Source organism: Pagrus pagrus, assembly GCF_965226575.1.
Source record: "Pagrus pagrus genome assembly, chromosome: 13".
Classification (NCBI taxonomy): domain Eukaryota; kingdom Metazoa; phylum Chordata; class Actinopteri; order Spariformes; family Sparidae; genus Pagrus; species Pagrus pagrus.
In genome coordinates, this window is record NC_140197.1 from 10,150,530 (window position 1) to 10,171,955 (window position 21,426).

The following is a 21,426-nucleotide window of genomic DNA, read 5'->3' on the forward strand; positions in this document are numbered from 1 at the left end:
ATATTTCAAACATTTGATTACATGATTTTTGGGTCTGTACAAAACAGGCATGTTCTTTTATGTCTGGAGTCTAGGATTTTTAGCACCACGGTGCCTCACTAACATGATTTCAATTCTTCAAAAACAATATGGTAATTGCATGTTACCAAATTGCGCCCCAGTTTGGACCAAAGTGGACAGACGGACAGCACCACCAATGGAACCACTATGCTGTGCGTGTGGCTAAAAGCCCATTAGTGCCAAACTGTTATCTGACTGCTTGTGGATCAGTGTTCATTGAAGGTTTTAGCTTGTTGAACAAACATTTTGACACATTGTTGTGATTGTAGTTGTGTGTCAAAATATTTAAAATAAAAAATAAAAATCAAGGTACCAACAGACATATTTCACAATACAGTGTGCCTATACTTAAAATAAAAATGGGTAAATTCACCACTAGGACTCCACTTTGTGACTTCTTTTATTGGAGGCATTCAGTTGGATATTCAAAGAAAGAGCTGCCATATAAGCCAAAATTGTTTTACTTGATGGTCACTACATGTCTACTTGATTTCTTTGTAATGATTAACTCTTGCAGTGGGGGAAAAAAAACACAAAACTTCCTATACAAACTAGTTCAAACATTTAAAAAGGGGCTAAAAATCACTTTTACATGTTCCTCAGAACTACTTCCCTATACGTCTCTGTGGAGCTCTGCTTGAGATGGAAATCAATGATAATGGCGTAGAGACAATAATAGCCCTACAAGAGACCACAACAGTAAAAATGGCATTTTATAAAAAGTTTTAATTTCATTAAAGTAAAACAAAGCAAAAAATAGTAAAAGACAAATTAAAATCGACCATACCGCCCCATCCCCAAAAACTGACAATAAAAATAAATGTTTGGTGAACACAGAACAGAGCAGAGCTTTCAAAACAACAGTGAAGTACATCTACTTCCAAATACAAGACACAAGATCCATGAAGAGGAGACTTCTGCTTGGCTGGAGGACTCATCTGGACTGCTCGACTAAAGAGGGACAGAAGAGAAGAGACATGAGTCGGGCATGTGAAAGACCAGCGCAATGAGCAACAGCTGAGCATACCAACTTTTCACCAACAGGTTAAACATGTAAGGGCAGTTTCCATTTGATGAGAGCGCCACAGTTACGTGGCAGCACCAACTGCTGCCTGTAGTTGCCAAGATGTCTAAAGGTTTGTAACACCGGTCGAGTATCTGTGGAGCTATGTTCAATAGGCAAATTCTTACCAGATTAAAAACAACCCAGCAAATCACAGAAACATCAACATGTTACAGTGATAGGTTGTTTAAATAAAAGTGCTTTCAACCCATTAATCTACAAATTACAATCATTCCAACGGGTCACCACAGCAGGCATTCGGAAATGGAAACACTTACTGTAAGAGGAGATGTCAATCTCATCTGGCAGCTCAGCCACGTTGACCTCAAAACGGTCCTGCACATCGTTCAGAGTCTTGGCGTCAGTCTCATCAGACACAAAGGTTATAGCCAGGCCTTTGGTCCCAAACCTACCAGCACGGGCAACCTGACAGGCACAGCGAAGGCCAGAGTGAGTTGCATCACAAAAACATGTGGAGAAAATCCAATACTGGTCATTACATCTATTACAGGGTAAAATCTAACCACCTTTAAACGGTACCTAAAGCAAAAATGTTTACAGAATTTTGTGTACCCACAGAATTCAATGTATATCGTCACTTTTTCCCAGCTGTTCATACTAACTTTGTATGTTTTACTTATAATTAATTCTCGGAAATTCTGAAATAAATATAAGGACGTGATTGGTTCATTTCATTTACAGTATTAGATTTGTGGGGTACATGAGTGATTGTGTGGATGAGACACCAGATTATGTTGAAAATGAAGCATTGAGAGTATTTAAGAGAATTCAAGCATTTCCTAACATTAAAAACAATTAAAAGTAACTACAGGAAACCCTGGTAATACTTTACACAATGAGCAACTCACAGAACCATGCAGCCATTATGGCAAGCCACTTTCCTTATTCCCAGAATGTTGCAGAGACATTTCAAACAAGAAATATAACAGGTGGAAAAATGTGCAGGTATCTCTGCCACCAGTTCTCACCCTGTGTAAATAGGTGTCAGAATCTTCTGGCATGTCGTAGTTGAAGACGATATTGACCCGCTCGATGTCCATCCCTCGGCCAAAGAGATTAGTGGCGACCAGGATCCGCCTTTGGAAGTCCTTGAATTGCTGATAGCGAGACAGCCTGTGGAGTAAGGACGAGGAGGAGGAGGGAGAATTATCAACACAGCTGCTGTAGGCATTACTGGACTGTATCCCTCTTTGAAGGCAATGATGTGTTGAGTTAACTGATGAGGCCTCATGCTCCATAAACATACTTAGCATTCAGAGCTCAATAGAGCATATGTTTATGAGAGTGGGTATGTAAGAGGAAGGTGTGTGTGTGTGTGTGTGTGTGTGTTCGCGTCTCACCTCTCTTCCTGAGCCATTCCCCTGTGGATGGAAATTGCAGGGAAATTTTGTTCCACCAGAAGCTGGGACAGAGCGATGCAGCGCTGGACTGACTTGACAAAGATCACCACCTAGAGGCAAAGCAAAGGCAGTGAAACACAGCTATTGAGACCTGCAACCTAAATCACTATTTGGATTTCTAATGGTATTCAGATCCTGAATTAGGGATATCAAATTGAGTGGAACTTCTCAGTGACTGTGCAGCATTAAAGGAATAGTTTAGCATTTTGGGTGATACAATTATTAACTTCCTTGCCAAGAGCTAGATTGTGAGTTTGATACCACTTTCATGTCTGTATGCTCAAAGCCACACTGTAGGCAGCACCCAGTTAGCTTAGCAAAAAAACGGAAAGAGGAGTAATACACTTACCAAATTCATGTAAACAAACAAAAAAACAACAACACTTCAGTTCACTTATAGGCGTGTATGCGTCAGACTATGTCTTGGTTGGAACATGTAACTTCCTGTCTCAACTGGATGCCTGATAGCTGCTCAGAGCCAAGAAATAGTCTGGCACAAAACCCCACAATACCATGCATCAATACCCTTTTTTGTACAGATTAAACAAAATACAAAGTACTAAATGGTGTAGTGTTTCTGGTAGGTGGATTTTGTTACCTTTTTTGCTCAGCTAACTGGCTAACATTACTGTGATGTCAAAGACGTTCAAACTCCAAATTCAGTTGGTTTTTTTTATGTCCAGACTGTAGCCAGATTGATTTTAGGAGGTGTGGCAGTAAAAAAAACACATGAACTGCAATTTCCGCACACTAGATCCAAGCGACATTTACAGATGAGTTTCAGTTGATAGACTATGGTCAGAAGTAAATTAACTGAGATGCTATTTTGCTTGACACAGTACACAAGCCTGGTTGTATTTATGTTTTAAAATGTTATACCCTCAATGTTGTGTCAATTTTGCCTCATCATATTGAATATTTTCTATTTTCAACGTATTGTATTAATGTTAGTAATCCCAGTATTGTGACAACATTAACTATCCGTCATAAAGATCTGGTTTGAGAAACTTATCTAATTTGCATGCAGTCTGAACAAAGCCAGATTTACCAAAACAACATGAAAGTGGCATCAACCTCCTCACATCTTGGCAAAACGTGAATGAGCGCATTTCCCAAAATGTCTAACAATCCTTTAGACCATTTGTTTCTTTTACACTTTTAACTCAAAATTAGCCTATAGTTCTTTTAGTGCGCTTTCCAAAAATAAGTTAACAGACACATTTTCTAACCCCTGCCACCCACTTTACCTGGTTGAACTCCAAGACATCAAGCAGGTCAAAGAGCTTGCGGTTCTTCTCGCTGTCCTTCAGTTTGGAGTAGTACTGTTGCAGGCCGTGGAGTGTAAGTTTGGTCTCGTCGTCCACAAATACTTCCATGGGCTGCAGAGGAAGCGACAGAGGGTCAGTTGTTGAGTTTCTAGTTACATCATATGAAATTCAAATGTGCAGCAGCTTTAATGCATAAAGAGTTTCCCTGCTGATAAAACAGTGTTCAAGGGAATTCTGTTCACCGATTACTTACATCCTGCATGAATTTGCGGCAGACTGGTCGGATGTCTTTACTCAGAGTTGCGCTGAACATCATGACCTGCTTCTCATGGGGTGTGATCCTGAAGATTTCCTGTACGTCACGCCTCATGTCTGTTACACAAAAAGACAGAAGTGAATAACGGCTCTGATTAAACATTAGGTCTGGAGGTGTGAGTGACCTCATCAGATATATTCAGGAACCAGTGAGAACTGAGAAGAAATGTCAGCCAATATTTCCACAAACGAACACACCTAGCTGCTCCAACATTTTGTCGCACTCATCCAGGACAAAATGCTTGACGTTCTTCAGACTGAGGGTCTTGTTACGGGTGAGAGCGGTGATACGGCCTGGTGTTCCGACAACGATGTGAGGGCAGTTCTTCTTCAAGACTTCCTCGTCCTTCTTGATGGCCAGGCCACCGAAGAATACTGCTGCCTTGACCGTGGGCATGTACTTGGAGAAACGCTCGTACTCTTTGCTGATCTGGAAGGCCAGCTCTCGCGTGTGGCACATGACTAATACAGACACCTAAGGAGCAGACACACAGAGACTCAGACACTTTGCATTTGCACAATTTAAAGCTCCCTGGCACATTTTTAAGCAGCAAGAACAAAATCTTTTAATACATCCCTTTCCCCAGTGGAACAAGACAACTGAGGTCTACCTAATTCAGGTTTTACGAGTAGTATGGTAAATATGTAACAGTTATGAATGTAGGAAAAATTATTAAAAGTACATAATTCAGAGTATAGACATGTATACTTGAAAAAGTTCTTGTAACACTTTTAAAAATGATTTATTAACATGCAACTATTATTAGCAGCTATTCTGACATTATTATCTGCGCACACATGTTTGTCGTCCGCAGCACAGAGAAAGGGTTAGTATGTAGCACTTTACACTGGTTGAACATTTTGACATTGTTAATGCCTTTCATACCTTTTGATCAGTGCTTTCAATTACTAACTTCCAGCTGGAAGGAGACCATTAAATCTTAATGAACAGATCCCCAAACCCAAGATTTGAGGATATAAAAAAAAGCTTCTGTTGAGGACCATCTTTGACAATGCTCTTTCCTTTAACACATATACCTTAGGTATTCAACATGTGTACTAACCTGTCCATCAATGGGTTCAATCTGCTGCAGTGTGGCCAGCACAAACACCGCCGTCTTACCCATACCAGATTTGGCCTGGCACAGGATGTCCATGCCCAGGATAGCTTGTGGGATGCATTCATGCTGGACTGCAGAAAGAAACACACAAAAAAGGATTTAGACTCGTGCATTTATATAATGGTCTGTATCACAATTATTTCAAGCTATTGAACAAAGCACCCTGACGTGTGGCAGCCTAGTATGTTAAAACTTTTACAGAACATGTAAAGCAGGTCGAGCTCTTGCAAAACCGCTTAATGCAGCTAGGTAGCATGGCATTATTCAAAGCAACTTCAGAGGTCTCAGCTGAGGAATAGTGATGGTAGATAAAGCTTCACTTGTAAAGATTTCACCTTTGCTTGTCTGTGCACCTGAAAGTTTAATTTTCTTCTCTGCTGATTGCACAGTTAATGCACAGATGCAACAAGTAAAAAATCTTTCTAAGAGTAACCACATCACATCTAGACTGGTGCAGCGATACTAAGTGCCCAAACTAGCCAGGAACTTGTGCACAGTTGAGGGCATGGTGATAAAAAACAACATAACCTCAGGCGGACAAGTGGCCGCTTGCAGACAACGAGTGGGGATGATCAAATGCCCCTTACCTTCAGACGGATGCTCAAAACCACAGTCGATGATGGCACGGAGCAGCTCTGGTTTAAGCAGAAAATCTCTGAAGCCAGAGCTGTGGATGGAGACGTAGGAGCCCTTCACCTCCTTCTTGCCTGCGGGGGCTGCGCTCTCAGGGGCTCCTTGAGGCTCTTCATCCTCTTCATAATCGAGCAGCTCATTGTCAACATCGTTCTCAGCCATTGTGTCTGTCTAAAGGAGGGAAAACATCAAACAGTTTTAAATACCTTCACCCCTTTGTTGGGTTTACAGGGGGCTGTTAATTAAACCCACCTGTTGGTGCCACTCTTTGTGCCAGGTTACACCACAGGCTTTAAAGTACGTTTATTTAACATGTTTTTCATGGGTGGAAACGTATATAAACATCTACATATTTTCATAACAAGACATAACTGGTTTTCGTAATACTTGCATCAATCTGTTTAAGACGGACAGTGAACATTAGCTTTGTTGTGTGTTCCCCACAACCCCATTCTAAAATGAGAGGCCAGTGAGAGAGAAATGCTAGCTAACTTAGCTACATTTGAGAGTACGGGTATATTAAACAAGGTCTAAATTTGAATTCTTGTGATGCTTCTGAACCGAAATTGTACTCTGAAAAACGCGCCCAATACCACATACAGACCTGGTCAAACGTAGCCTTTAAGTTTAGCCGAAAGTGTCGGATTAACCAACCGGTTAGCTATCTTCTGAGCCGTTTACAACACTGGAAAGCTATTGTGTTGCATAACCGTTGCTAACGTGGCAAGCTAAGGAGCTAAACGGCACCGACTGTTGTGCTACCTGCCCAACTAATCTATACGAATTACGTGGGAAGATAAAACGTAAATGATTATAAAGAACGCTTAACGCAGAATATAAAAATATTACGCATTTACTGGATATTTAGACGTATTGGGAAAATGGGTGGGTTGGCCGAGCAATCTACTTCAACGCGCTAGCTAGCTAGCTCAGTATCGCCGCAAAGCAAACAATGAATGAAGCGATTTAATTTCAGAGTAACTGCGTTTATCTGTGACTTAAGTAAACATAATCTTATTTGCAACCTCTTGGACAAAGTTTTGAAAACTCTCTAGATGCTACAATGAAAGCAATATTATGTTCTTACCGTTTCGGTGTTAGCTGTGCGTCCAACTACAGATCAACACCGCATGGGGAGGCCTCAGTAGGTATACGACTAACCGGAAGTTCCTCCTCCGCCGAAGAGCGTTGACATGATTGGTGGATTTGGGTCCAGGCAGCCAGCGATTGGACGAAAAGTCTGCCGCAGTCCACCGCAGCTTAAAAAAGCGGGATACGGCAGTGACGGACTCGATGTATGGAAGCCCATATAGAAATATGTCATAAAATAAATGCGCACAATACAATAAATACATTGTTATGGTTTTCAAGAAATCAATAAATAACTGGGAACAGTTGTGCCTGTAAAAGTAAATTGAGCCTTTGGATAACAGCACCTGTCTTGTGTTTGTGCTGTTATATTAATGTGAAACATTATTTTAGAAAGTCTGAAACCAATGCTGAGACTGCATGAGCAGATACTGATTTACAGGATGAAGCATCTGACCTGGAAAAATACTTTGAACTGTAGAAACCACAGTTTTTGATGTTACTGGGGAAACTTGCAGCTATATTTACATGAAACATGAATGGAAATGTGACTTGTATTTACTGTACAGATGACAGGAAGCCACTTCCCTTCCTTTCATTTTAGCATTGCAATAGTTGGTTTTAGTTTTATACACACAGGTTTTTTCTTTCGTCTTTTCAGTTCATTCATTCATTCATTCATTCATTCATTCATTCATTTATTCATTCATTCATTTTCAAATTCTTCCTAACCTGTTATACCAAAGAGTTTGATACAACTCCAGTTAACTAATATATAAATATTTGCATGCATTTTTATATAAAAAATGAAAAAAGTACAAATAATTCAACCACATTCCTTTGTATTATTGTTGACATCAGTGTAGTCAGACTCATGGGTCTTCACTGTCTTCCAGTGGTCACAATGAGGAACTGCAGCACAGAATTAAACACTAATCATTACTAACAGCAGCAGTATTGATAATACTTGTGTTAATAAAGAGCTGGTTTTAATTTCTCTGGCGTAGAAACCAGTGTAGCCTGCTAGAAAAGGTCATACTAGCATCAGGTTAGACTGGATAGCATATAAACACTTGGTGAAAGTGACCAAACAGGAATAACCAGAAACAAACACTGAGACAGAAATAATAAAGAAAAAATGATGACGTTTATTGTTCTCTAGTGGTCACAGTTAGAAACTAGAACTGCATGTTCTTCAGTGGGAATGACACAGATATTGATACTGATTAGAAATATTCCTTAGAGGTATTGAAGTGGGTTTCACAGTCATGCTATTACTAATTTTAACAGTTTCAGTATTAATAATTTACATATTTTATAAACAGCCCTACAACAAATACTACATTTCAGAAAGATTTTTTTCCCCACATGAGTTTAGTTAACACTAGGAACTACATTTTAAAAGAGTAGTTACTTAAGCATTGCAAAATAAAAATCCCATTTAAAAAAGTATAAAAAACAGTATACAAAAAGGAGGGAATACTATCAGTGTCTGGATACTGTTCTGTGATCAGTCTTATATCTGTGATTCCAGAGCAGAAGAGAAGCTCCACTGTGTAGGAGAGAAGTAAGGGAAACTGTCGGACTCGGGCCTGGAATGAGCCTCTGAGTATGTACCAGAGGTGGGGCAAGACCGGCTCAGGAAGTCCCGTACATGGGGAGGCAAAGATAGAAACAACCAGTCTTCCACCAGGAGGCCACCTCCATGCAGCCCTGAGCAGCAGCCCAGCTCAGCAGGCAGTTCCTCCAGGCTGTTGCTGCGCAAGTCCAACCTGTACAACTGACTTAAAGCTGCAATGCCTCTGGGTAATGAACTGAGAGAATTGTGAGCCACATTAAGGATGCGCAGCTCCAAACAGCTGTTAAATAGCCCAGGTGGAAGGATCTCTATCCTGTTCCCACTGAGGTCCAGCTCTATTAGCAGCTGCAGTGACTTCACCTCTGCAGGCAGCCCTTCCAGCAGGTTACCAGCCAGCAGGAGCCTACGGAGGCGGCGTAGAGTAAAGAGGGCTGGGGGAAGGCTCTGGAGCTGATTGTTGGATAGATCTAGGAGCTCTAGGCCTCGCAGCACACCAACACTGGCTGGCAGTGCCAGAACACGGTTAAAGGCAAGTCTGAGGCAAGAGAGGCGTCGCAGATGAGCCAGGCTGAGCAGCTCCTCCAGAGTTTTCAAGTTGTTATGCTGCAGGTCAAGTGTGCGCAGGTTGGTGAGAGCCAGCAGGGCAGAGGGCAGACGCTCTAGCTGGCAGTCCTGCAGCAGCAGCTCTGTCAGGTCTACCATCCGCTTCAAGCCTGTCAGGACGAGCAGCCTGGTCCCCTCGTTGTAGATCTCCAGCCTCACCAGGCTGCCAGCCACCTCACACAGCTCCCCAGGGATCCGCTGCAACATGCCTCGAATCACCAGCACACGGAGGTGACGTAAGTGCCGGAGGCTCCCCAAAGCCCAGCTGCGGCCCACTCCACCGTCACTACTCAGGCGGCCAGAGAGGTGGAGCTCATGCAGGCTGCGGAGGGAGAAGACCCAGCTGGGGATCTCTGAGGCCTGAGTAAAGGTGAGGTGGAGGACCTCCAGACGCTCCTGGAGGACTCCGAGAGCACCGGGATCCACAGCTGCTGTGCAGTGATAGAGGTGGAGCTCCCTGTCGTAGGAATTCACAGTAAAAGACTTAATTACATGTGTAGAAAAACAAGAAACAAGTGTTTGTTCATCTCAGTTTTCAGCGGTAGGTGTCACATATAGTTTTTTATTTGATTTGCATTGGTCAAAATGTGTAAATCATGAGACATGATACCTGAGTGAGGTCATGTTGGCCACTTGTGCAGTAAACCTGGCCTCTGTGATGAGCTCCAGTTTGAGGACCTGAAGCTGGCTGAGAGTAAAGAGGGCCGGAGGGAGGCGAGGCAGGGCCACCAGCTGCAGTCTGGAGCAGCCTTCTGCATCCACACTAGTTATGGCACGCAGCTTCTCCTCCCCCCAGCGCCGCTCCAGGTTTTCCTCCAGCAGCCTGCTCTCACTGACAGGGGACAGAAAAACAGACAGACGCTGGGCCAGCAGAGGGTCATACTGGTCCAACATGTGTAACAGAAAGGCCAGGTCATTTCGCAGGTCAGGGACGTCTGCCAGGGAGCACAACTCCTTCAGAGAGTGGAAGGAATACTGGCGTAGAGAGCTACAGTAAGCAGGGCACAGACGGAAAAACAGAATGAGAAATGTATTACTCAGAATATGCTGTAGTCCAAAACAAATCCAAAACTAATCTAATCGGATCATCATGCCTCTAGCATGGTCCACCTCATTGGCATTTTTCTGACTCCTTGAACAATCACAGCCTGTGTGGTCTACTGAAGTCTCAGCAGACTATTAATCATTTGTTCTGGCGATTGTTTTGGGTTTTTCAGTATTGATTTAGCAAATAAATGTTACTTTATATACTGTACGCAAATGCACTAACCTGTGTAAAATCCAACTGAGGGTGTAAAGGTTCAGCAGGCCGTACAGCCCCAGTATGGTCAGGTAAGCCACCAGTAGTTTGCGTATAAGGGAGGAGAGCACGTGGATACACTGGAAGGTAGTGTAGCCCACCATGGCCCACTCCTCAGGGTGACAGGTGTGGGTGAAGGAGAAGGAGCTGAGAACAGGGATGGTGTAACTCACGATCAGGGTTACCATCAGCAGTTTGAATATTGTTTGAGCCAAGTAGACCTGAATAGATGGAAAAAGGGAATAATGAATAAATTAAGACATTAACTTGTGTTGTAAGATGAAACAACCTGCTGTGCTCCATTTACAAATAAATAAAGGTAACAGGCAATGTAAATGATACATGCACATCGTCTACACAAGAGGGTCTGTCACCTTGTAGATGACATCTGAGCTTTCACAGTGGGACCGAAATTTCCTGACCCTTTCGAACAGCGCCCTGGCCTGTTCTCCGTCACTCTTATCCAGGCTGATGACCTGCCTGGGACTGTCAACCATTATTTGCTTGGAAGACAGAAAGTGATCCTGGGAGCCGTGGGATATGGATGACAGGGTGGAGCTACAGGAGAGTGTGGAAGGGCACGGGGATGGAGGGGCAGTAGTGGACGCCCTATCTGACCACTTCAAAAGTGGACTGTCTGCGCCCGAGTCTATGCTTGATTGTCTTGTACGGGTCTCTGGGGGTGAATATGACCTCACAGAGGGATGAGGTTGGGGTGATCGTCTCTCTTCCATCACCTCCTTGTCTTGGATGTTTTCCTGCCGGGCAGCATGGGACAGGGCCTGAGATGTCCAGGGTGACTCGCAACACTTAGCCAAGATGGCCAGGAAGTGCTCTATGCGGGCGGAGGTGTGGGGAAAGTGGAGCCAGAAGGAGCCGCTGGCTACCAGCACTAGAGTCTGCAGCAAGGCCATGTAGGGGAAGAAGCGGGAGCACAAAGGCAAAGCCTCATGGTAGCACACCTAGACAGACAGATTGTCACATAGTCACTTCAACCTGCAATAACTGATTTTTTTAGCCACTTGGGAGCAGCAGAAACAAATCATATATGACATATTATCACCCTATAGGCAAACTTGTTAGCAGACAGCTTGTTTTCTCATCCAGCAGATACAGAGCAACATTAGCATTCATTTGGAGTCTTGTTTCTATCCACCTGATGAATTTAAGTCCAATCTCCGCTCTCCTTTTAGCTCTGTCTTTGGTCTCTACCAACCCCTGAGGGAAATATTTGGATCTGTAGCTGTTAAATGCTCCTCTAGCTAGCTGCTAACTTTGGCTGTCTGCCATTTAGTGTTGGTAGCATGCAGTGGATTTTTAGAGCTTGCAGAAAACAGATGCCTTCTGTGGCCTACATGACACTATGAGAACCGCAAGAGTGAACCAAAACGGTAAAGTTGAAGGCATACAAACCAGACCAATCAGATAAAAATCGCTATAACGCTCCATAAAGCTGAGGGGAAGTCCATATTGATTAAAGCTGCTTGAAGGGACTTAACACACTAATAACTCAGGCTAGTATGACATACCTGACTGATGTAAACATACTGCTGGTAGACCAGATGCGTGCGTCGACCCCGGGCGGCAGACTGTAGATTCTGGATGTTGGGTGGCACATGGGTTGGAGGCTTTGAAGATGGTGTCAGTGCCACATCCTCACCAGTTGATGGATTCCGCTCGCTACTATTTGCAGTGACAAGTTGATTCAAGGGAATGCACACCACTCTGTCCCTGGACAGCTGCTCAGTACAAGCCAGGACTGATGCCATCAGCATGAGGACCACCAGGTAGTCCATGAACACCTCCCACCAGGGCTTCAGCAGCTTAGAACGGCTCTGATGCTGGTTCAGAGGTGCCAGCTCCGACAGGGAAAACATGGCGACCTCTGGGCCTCACAAGGATGACTGTTAAAATAATTATGAATTATTGGGCAATGCACATTGTCTGATGTAGTGATTTACAAAGTTGAGTCTAACGTGTTAAAATTAAAATCTGTGACTCCATGATGGAAAAAATACTGCCACACCAACCAAATATTAGCATCTATAGTATTATTGTCACCAGTTTCTGCCATCGTAAAATATTACAATGGCCTGATCTTAATATTAAGGGGTCACTAATTTTGGTAACCACTGCCTGATCCAGTCACAACCTGATCAGATCACACAATAAGAAGTATCCAGCAAAGATCCTGTCTTAAAGTCCCGTAAAAAAACAAACCTGGACCTTTAAAAGTCTTTAAACCAGTGGTTGCACATTAAAAGTAAACTAAATAAAATAGTACAAACATTTCCACTGTAGGCAACATCTCTTAAGTCTAATTCTTGGCCAAATAAATACAAATCAGAACAGAACAATTGATGTTATTTTTTACAGCCCGGGATTAACTTTCACCTACCAGCGTAAACAGTTTGTTCTCCTGCTTTTCTTTCCCTCCTCTGATCCAGCTCACAGCCTCCTCACAGAAACTTCATACCGGCGCTGTCTGGTTCTGCCCTGAAAAACTCCTGAAACTTACCACAAACTCCTCCTCAGCTGGGCGACACACAGCTTTTCAACGGTTGCCATGGCAGCGTAGGATGTGTGGCTAAAAAATCTAATTCAACACCAGAAGCCCGTTCAAGACCCAGTGGGGGCACACATGCACCCGTTAACTCCTTCAGGACCGACTCAGAGGAATATTAGACAAGAATCACAACTGCAAGAGAAAGATATTATTAGAAAAATGTATATACACATGTATATCAAATGTAAAATACTTATAAACTATCAGTTGTTTGATTTTAACGACCGATATTGGCCTATAACAAATAAATTGGTATTACTGGAGATGAAAACCATTTTTTACAGAACATAATGCAGGAAAAACATGTTTGGAGTCATTTATAATGATGTGAAGTTTACTGTTTCAGTGAACTGATGTCATTTTGGACAATACATTTTATTTTCAAACTGTAAAATGTCCTGCCTCCACTACATATCTTTTGATTACGTACCTTTAACTCATTTTGGACTGAGGGAAACATTGGAGGAATATTGGACAACAATCATGCTCACAAGAAAAGAAGAGTTTATATGTATGTATGTATAAGAAATGTAAAATCATTTTGGGCTCCTGTAAGAGTTTCAGTGCTGCAGCTGGATTTTATAAGCTGTGATTTCTTATCATATTGTTTAGCTCATGATAGCATTTGTATGTAAAATCATAAAGCGCATCAAAGTAGATAGTACTACGGTGGTCAGACAATTGAGGGAAAGTAAAAAGTACATTATTACCATCTGAGCTATTGTGCTGTAGAAGTGGAAAGTACCACAGAATGGAAAAACTTAAGTAAGCACCTTACAGTTTTACAGCACTTGATTTAAGTTCTTTCCATAGTATGATAGCTGAAATCAGTTACTCTGATAAAATACTGTAAATCGACATTAAATGTTTTTATGTGTAATTAAACTGTTCATAGCTTTTGCTTCTAAATTTCCCACATCCTTTTTTCAAGGAAGTTTAAAATGAGAGCTTTGTGACCAGGATTATCCAGCAGAGGCTGCTGAAGTCACTGTAATGTGAGTTACACAGCAGCATTTGACTCTCTAGTCCTTATCCAGTTAAAGCTGCTGCTGTCAGTCACGCTACTCTCACCTCATAATGGATGTGCATATTCGTGCTGTCGTAGAGAAACCAGGTTTGTTTCCCGACAGGTTAAAGGTCGCAGAGGCCTGACGACCGAGAAGAGTTATTAAAGTGATTAATATCTTGAATGAGTGTGTGTGTGTGTGTGTGTGTGTGTGTGTGTGTGTGTGTGTGCGCGTGCGTGTGTGCGTGCGTGGAAGGGTCACATCTGACTTTTTGTTTCCTTTGTATTTGGGCCAAGAAGAATCTGGAGCAAAGTCTCAAACTGACAATGAACCACAACGTGATCTACTCGACACAGCTGGTGTGTGTATTTTCTTTGTGTCTGCACTATATGCACGAGCATGAAAATGTGTTTGTGTGTGTGACTGTGTGACTGTGTGAGTTTGGGTGTGTGTGTGTGTTTGTGTGTGTGTGTGTGTGTGTGTGTGTGTGTGTGTGTAGTATGGGGTTTTAAAGAGCAAAGAAAGAATAGTGGTGTGGTAGTTGCAGCAGCGGTGGCAAATGGTATGTGTGAGGGAGATTGACTGTTACTGCTGCCACAGAAAAAAATCTCAAGACCAAGTGTGAAGGTGTGACTGTGAAGGACAGAGACGATTCCTCTGATAACAGATCATAACCATCTACTGCTACATATAAAATCAAGTTCGCTATATTCTTTCCCACAGCCAATGTCAGTTTGAAACTTGACACGTACTTTAACCAAGTAGAATCTTCACTATCTGACAAACAGCAGGAGCAATCACAGTGCAGCGCCGTACTGACTGCATTCACTTCTGTTGTGAGCAGGTTTTACAGCCTTTATATACAGTGTGTGTGTAAAATCATTCACATGGCCTTCACAAGTGTCCTGACGGGACCAATGTAGCCTGTTGTTCCAACTTCCCTAATGACTTCAAACTGGAGGAATGTAGTGCTACTGTAAATAATACTTTGGCTTGAATGAAGCAGAACTCATCCAGTCCTCCTAACATTTCTGTGCACATCTCACCATATGTTAAATAACAAGACAGAGAGTCTACAGCCATGCTAACAGCTCTGTGACACTGTAATAAGGCACAGCTACGCTAACTAAATGCTAATGTCATTATGCTTACATGCCCACAATGACAATGCTATGTTAAGCAGGTATACTGTTTACCTTAATCACCATCTTGGTTTAGCATGTTAGCATGCTAACAGCTGCTGATTAGCACATACTTCATCTGAGACTGAGGAGAATGTCATTTTTAGCAGGTGGAAAAATGAAAATGATGACCTGTCGATGGGGCTTCATGAAAGTTATGGTATCATCAGCATTATTACAATTCATCCTGAGGGGAACATGATGTCTGAACCAAACTTCATGGCAATCCATCCAATAGTTGTCAGGTCCTTTCATTAAAAGCTCATGGTGCCTTAAAGGAGCACTATGTAGTTTGGGAGATAAAATTCAAACTCAGGATTTAAATATTTATAATATTAATGAGGTAATAATAAAAACTCAGAAATATTTATTTTTTCCATAACTGAATAAACAAGCTGTTCTCAGAGGAAAATAAGGTCCCCAGAACACTGTTTGAAGCTAGAAAGGTGGCAGGGTCCGCCACATGTACACAAAGTTAAACAGTATAAATTGTGTTGTCCTTTAAGGTCAGTTTGTTTATTCAGTCAGAAAAAAACGAAGAGAGTTTGTTTGTTTAGTTTGTTTAGTCATAAAAAATCAGTAAAATTAAGATCTTTCTATACTGAATGAAGTTTCTTCACCAAAACTACATAGTGCACCTTTAAGAAAGGTCAGTGGAAAACCAAAGTCATTACATGTCATCATCTGGGGACCAGAAACATCTGTACAAAGTTGAATCTAACCAAACAAACAATGACATCTTAGATTCACTTTAGCAACTCATCTCCAACTCCAAGAACTTCAAACCAGAATTAACATGATACATCTTGTTTGTTTAATTGGTGCACACATGTAAAAATCTCTAGTATTGATTATTTGGGGAGTTACATACACATATAAATTTTTTTTTTATCTGTGCTCCTTGTTTTTGTGTGAGATCTCCCCCTGGCTCTGTTCTTAACTTGTCTTCATATGTATTAATGACTTTGTTTTATATATTAATGACTTTGAAAAATACTCTCTTCAAGAAAGTGAGCAAATGCGTAACTATTTCTTTAAAATAGATGCGTCATTACGTCCTGTCCTAACACTAGTAAACAGGATATATATATATATTGTTTTTACTAAAAAGTAATCATATACAACTTAAATATAAATGTAATCTGTGCCCCCCGGTCACTAATTTCGTTTTTCGTCCCGCATTCTCACAGCAACAGAAACTGATCAAGCTTTTGGTATCGCTGTCAGGGACGTTTGATATATAATTAGACTGCAGGCCTGTGGTGTGGCAAGCCCAACAGAACTAGGGGCCGATATCCTATCAACACCCTCGGTTTCAGAGTTCTGCTGCGAAAAAGGCGTGCGGCTTCACACCTCTTCATCTGCAATACACACACACACACACACTGATGCACTCACACAGCCGTGCCCAGGGATGTTTTTGGGTGGGGTTGTGTTATGTGACAGGAATCACACGACCATGACATGAAAGAACATCACAAGCAGGCCACAGACATCAGCACATCAAATAGCAGCATTTATTTTTAAACTTGACTTTAAGACATTTACACACACATTATGTTGCTCTGGTTTGTGCTAAACAATCTGTAGCATTTAGTAGAAAGGTGATTGAAACACTGACTGAAGAGACGAAAAAAGGTCATGAAGCACGGTATCTAATAGCTGGTTCTGCTATGTTGAAGGATTTTGGAGGTGGAAGTTGAAAGAGAAATTGACAAGGATCTAGAATAACTTTATAAATAAAAAAAAACAGCCAACATACAACATGAACACAAATAAGAATAAGATGATAAGACAATATACCCCAGTACACGTATTGAACAAATGAGACAAAATGTGTCTATGCTATGTAAGCTAAGCTAATCGTCTGCTGGCTGTAGCCTTAAATGTAATGTACAGCTACATTTAATGTGTTCTTGTGTTGGCCAAATGTGTTTCTAGATGAATGTGCATTTTATACATTCATTCGATTTCATTCCATTCAGAATACACTGCAATTTCTCAACAACTCATGGTTCCCAAATTATTCTGACATATGTCTCAACAATTATTGGATGGACTCAGCTGGGTACAGACATGCACGGCCCCTTCAGGATGATTTGTAATGACTTTCCATCCAACGCCATCATAGCATCAAATTTTGATTTGTCCAGTACTTTAGTCTATGATCAAATAGAATGGGGCAGGAATGAAACCAGGAAATAAGTACGAATTTTAGAACGTCTGGTTCTGTGGTTCTCAAAGTCAATGGGTTTGATGCCTGAAATGCCTAAAATAAGACATGCAGTTAACACAAGTTTAAGAGATGTTTATGTTTCGTTCTACGACATGAAACACATCACTTTATACACCACATTTGAATTATACAGCATGTACATGTCTTAAAAATGGCAGTCGCTTACAGGCTGTTAGATGAGACTACAGAGGTTATCGAGGACATTAAACATTATCATCACCAAAACCATTTAAACACTAGTAGTACTCTTCTTATTCAAACGTTACAACTTACAGATTGATTGATTTCTAGTAAAGTTTGTTTAGTGTGGTAGGAGGCTTAGTAGTGGTGACATTGAAGTAATGTAGTTTGTTATTTACACTTCAAAAATCATAAAAGTGGTGTACCTCTGTGAAGATTTACAAAACATGTAGGTATCTTAAACGTGTGTTTGCCACAGGGCATATTTTCTGCAATGATCCAAAACCTTACTTCCAGTTAATCCTAGAAAAATACATCATCCCTGCAGCACTTTATACCTGTATAAAACTAATCTCTTTCCCATCAGCCTCGGGTGTACTTTGTGTTTGGTGACAATTAGCAACAGTTAGCATGCTAATATACTAAATTAACTATGACAAACATGGTAAACATTGGTATGTTTGTGTTGTCATTTTGTCATGTTAGCATGCTGACGTTAGCATTTAGCTCAAGCGCCACTGTGCTGCATCACACAGAGCTGCGAGCATAGCTGTAGACTCTGAAGTCCTTTTTGACACATTGCTATTGTCATTCTAAATTAGGGCATTAATGTTGACATCAAGGTGACAACATGCAATCATAGTTTACAATTATATAACATATATACAATCATACATTTGTTTACTATTTAGGCATGTGGTTATATATATTTAGGCTCTCTCCATATACCACCACCAGTTTTGCAGATGTAGGCAGTGGCTGTCTTGGGTACCAAGTCATTTTAGAGTTCTCACACCCCCTTACCTTTCTGTAACCCTGCATCATCAGCGATACAAATCTCAGAGAGAACTGGCTGCATGTGTGGGAGTGGGGATGCCCATCTGTTCATTTGCCCATCAGACGTATCATCATCTTTCCTTAAATAGCGTTGTGACAGTTGTTTAGCAAGAATGGAACATATTAATGCAAATAAGCACAAACACTCTGGGAGCGCTCTTCATCCCACTACAAACACATGCTTGTCGTCAGTAACTCCTTTGATGGAAAACTCTTCGAATGACCCTAATGTGAATCTGTGAGGTTTTCAATCTGAAAGCAATTGATTGAAAAGAGTAGGAGGATGTGATAAGCCGTAACATAGAAAGAAAAATACCTCCGCAACATACTTGTTTCCTGTTCAGTGAGAGGCACAGGCCGAGTTGACAGTGTTGTGGCTTTACTCTAGTTTATGACTCAGTGATATAGTGTGATATTGAGAGCTGGTAGAGTCCACAGTTCCCATGGCTCTGGTAAATACAGTTTTGGTGTTTATGCATCATGTACTGCGAGGGCAATTCTCAGACTTTTTCTGATTTCCTTTCCCTCGCCTAACAAGTAAAAGAAAGTCCTGCACTGTCCATAACCTTCGATCTTTTGCTAACCAAAGTGAGAGAAAGTTGAAAAGCGCTGAGGAAATGAATGTAAAATGGGTGGGTGGGGGCAAACTGGTGACAGAGAGATAGAGAAGTTGTTGGCCGTGAGAAAGTGGCACAGCGCTTCATGTGTCAACTCCCCTGACTGAAACCACAGTAAGCCACCAGCCACAGCAGCTACACAGATAAACACCAAAAAGCTGAGACTGCGGCCTGACCCCGAGGCTGCCTGATAATGTGATGTTTCTGTTTCTGTGATCACTGAAGACAATTCACTTGATATAATGATGTAATCCAATGCACTACAAAGTGACTACACTGTTGTCACGAGAGGCATATTGAGAAAGTACATGAGTGGGATTCACAAATAGATAAATGATTTGATGAAAATGTTTGTAATTTTGTTTGCTTAAAGTAAGAAGTAAATAAAAATATCGATATCTGTTAATTTATCCATTCATTCTCCACTCTCGTATGCTGCTATACTGTGATGGTATCTGTATACATGTATGCATATGGTTCTGTATTACTGGGCTTGGACCTGTGTGTCATCTAGCATTAAAACTCTTCCCAGCATACATCTATGGATGCATAGAGATCTGCATCCTCCCCTGTTGTGTTCTCATCTTTATATTGCAGTCACATTTATTTCATTTAATTTATTTTATAAATTTTCAGTGATTCTGTATCTTCTAAATTTAGCACCCTAGTCAATACCTAATCATAACCAAGTATGACTTTAGCAGCAAAGCCCATAAGTGTAACACAGAGAAACGTTTAATTTTTAGGAATAAAAATAAGAGTTCCCCTTACGGTATCTTCCTGTAGGCTTGTAAGACACCACCACTTTGATCACTAGTATAAAAGCAAAAGTTAATAGAATTCACACACTAGTATTTGTTATTTTAGCTTGCACTTAAAGTGAATAAGAGGGGCTTTCAGTTTTTGTTGATTCTAGCGGCCCCTTTGGACAAAAGCGGTACGACACCAGCGGCTGCTGTTGTAAAGATCTCTGCCCAGCACATGCCGGTGGCATTTGTTTTGGAAGTGAGTGACAGAGAGACTGCAGGATGGATCGCGACGAGGTAATGTAGTTATATATGACTATGTAAGATTAATTTGGGATTCGGACTCATGCACAGGCATTAATAATAACTATGTAAAAACAGCAGTCTTTTCTCTGTGTTTTTAGCAGTCACTGTAGGGGAGGTGATAAAATGGATCCCACTGGTTTTCTTACAAGAACTGCCCTACTCTGCCTCTGCTTGGTTGCCTTTGTAGGTTGTGTTCTAGACACTTGACTCAAACTGTTCTTTCATAGTTAAGCACTGGTAATGTGTTTTTTTTTTATCTTTTGGGTCTGATACAGTGGTTTATGAGCTGTAGTTTCCCCAGTAAACACACCAACCTCTTCGGCCTCCTTCCTGGTCTTCTCCTGCTCCTCTCTGGGTCACTTATTCTCCAGGGGAGCCCTTCGCTGCAATAGTGTCTCTGGGATAGGCAGAGCGGACGGACTGGGTGTATGCAGGGTGGGCTGCCGCTGGGCTGCCCTGTCACTGATCTGCTAACTAGCCCAGAGACATTGCAACAGTGACAGCCAAAGAGGTTGTGTGTTTACAGCGGAAACTACAGCTCACAATGTGTTGTATCAGCTACCAGAAATAGCACACCAGCTAACTGATTCTTGTCTCATTTGTAGTGTGATTAAACAGTAAATTCCTTGTAGCCCACTGACTCTTTGGTGCCCTCTCTGCAGCCCAGGGGTGTGTGGACACAGCCGAGAACAGGCTCTCAGCCATGGGCATGGGCCCCACTAATCTCCATCCCTCTTGTTGTTCATCAGTCTACCAGGACCATGAAAATCTGTCAAATTTATTCAGTTTTTTTTTCTACGGGAAGAAGGACCCTATCAGTTGACCCACAAAGCTGTTGAGGCTTTCGTCATACGAAAACGATAAAAGCAAGCCAATCTGATGCCTTGCAAGAAAACCAGTGGAGTCTATAATAACGCTTATGGAAGGATGAGGTGAGGAGTATTCTCTTGGTTGCAAATATACAACCTTCGCTCAACAGTAGCCATTGTGACCACATGTGATAATTATAGGGTGGTTGTTAATATTACAACACAAGTAAAAGGAGACTAATCAAGTCAGTCAGTTGACTCAGTGATTCTGTATCTTCTAAATTTAGCACCCTAGTCAATACCTAATCATAACCAAGTATGACTGTAGCAGCAAAGCCCATAAGTGTAACACAGAGAAACTTTACATTTTTAAGAATAAGAATGTTTTGTTTCTTCTCTCAAAAGTTACACTGTCTACATTTAATGTGTAAGATTTGTGGAGTTCCCCTTACAGTATCTTCCTGTAGGCTTGTAAGACACCACCACTTT

General features: G+C 41.5%; 2 protein-coding genes across 3 annotated transcripts; both read right to left on the reverse strand.

The window, feature by feature from the left end:
* Window positions 1–442: 442 nt before the first annotated feature.
* On the reverse strand, window positions 443–7,075 carry ddx39ab (DEAD (Asp-Glu-Ala-Asp) box polypeptide 39Ab). 2 transcript variants are annotated; one of them, XM_084371763.1, is made up of 10 exons: window positions 6,969–7,075; window positions 5,836–6,052; window positions 5,192–5,319; window positions 4,326–4,602; window positions 4,066–4,184; window positions 3,792–3,923; window positions 2,485–2,594; window positions 2,113–2,257; window positions 1,402–1,549; window positions 443–1,011 (listed from the first exon to the last, which is right to left on the reverse strand). In XM_084371763.1, the coding sequence occupies exons 2-10, from the start codon at window positions 6,041–6,043 to the stop codon at window positions 995–997; spliced, it is 1,284 nt and encodes a 427-aa protein (XP_084227889.1). In that variant the 5' UTR covers window positions 6,044–6,052; window positions 6,969–7,075; the 3' UTR covers window positions 443–994. The 2 variants fall into 2 exon arrangements, with proteins under 2 accessions (XP_084227889.1, XP_084227890.1); XM_084371764.1 differs by lacking the exon at window positions 6,969–7,075 and adding an exon at window positions 6,486–6,582.
* Window positions 7,076–8,129: 1,054 nt separating this feature from the next.
* LOC311267597 (volume-regulated anion channel subunit LRRC8D) lies at window positions 8,130–12,931 on the reverse strand. The gene is made up of 6 exons (XM_084370745.1): window positions 12,851–12,931; window positions 11,982–12,356; window positions 10,827–11,414; window positions 10,423–10,673; window positions 9,763–10,140; window positions 8,130–9,609 (listed from the first exon to the last, which is right to left on the reverse strand). The coding sequence occupies exons 2-6, from the start codon at window positions 12,327–12,329 to the stop codon at window positions 8,487–8,489; spliced, it is 2,688 nt and encodes an 895-aa protein (XP_084226871.1). The 5' UTR covers window positions 12,330–12,356; window positions 12,851–12,931; the 3' UTR covers window positions 8,130–8,486.
* Window positions 12,932–21,426: the final 8,495 nt, after the last annotated feature.

Bases quoted from the DNA above. Each gene is read 5' to 3' on its own strand.
- ddx39ab (XM_084371763.1), bottom strand. From the start codon at position 6,043: ATGGCTGAGAACGATGTTGACAATGAGCTGCTCGATTATGAAGAGGAT. The intron at 4,185-4,325 runs GTGTGTTCGTTT...TTTGTGTAACAG, and splicing joins CAAAATGTTGGAGCAGCTAG to ACATGAGGCGTGACGTACAG. The intron at 3,924-4,065 runs GTAAGTAATCGG...CTTCCTCTGCAG, and splicing joins GCCGCAAATTCATGCAGGAT to CCCATGGAAGTATTTGTGGA.
- LOC311267597 (XM_084370745.1), bottom strand. From the start codon at position 12,329: ATGTTTTCCCTGTCGGAGCTGGCACCTCTGAACCAGCATCAGAGCCGT. The intron at 10,674-10,826 runs GTGACAGACCCT...CCATCTATTCAG, and splicing joins GCTCAGATGTCATCTACAAG to GTCTACTTGGCTCAAACAAT. The intron at 10,141-10,422 runs GTTAGTGCATTT...TGCTTACTGTAG, and splicing joins CTCAGTTGGATTTTACACAG to CTCTCTACGCCAGTATTCCT.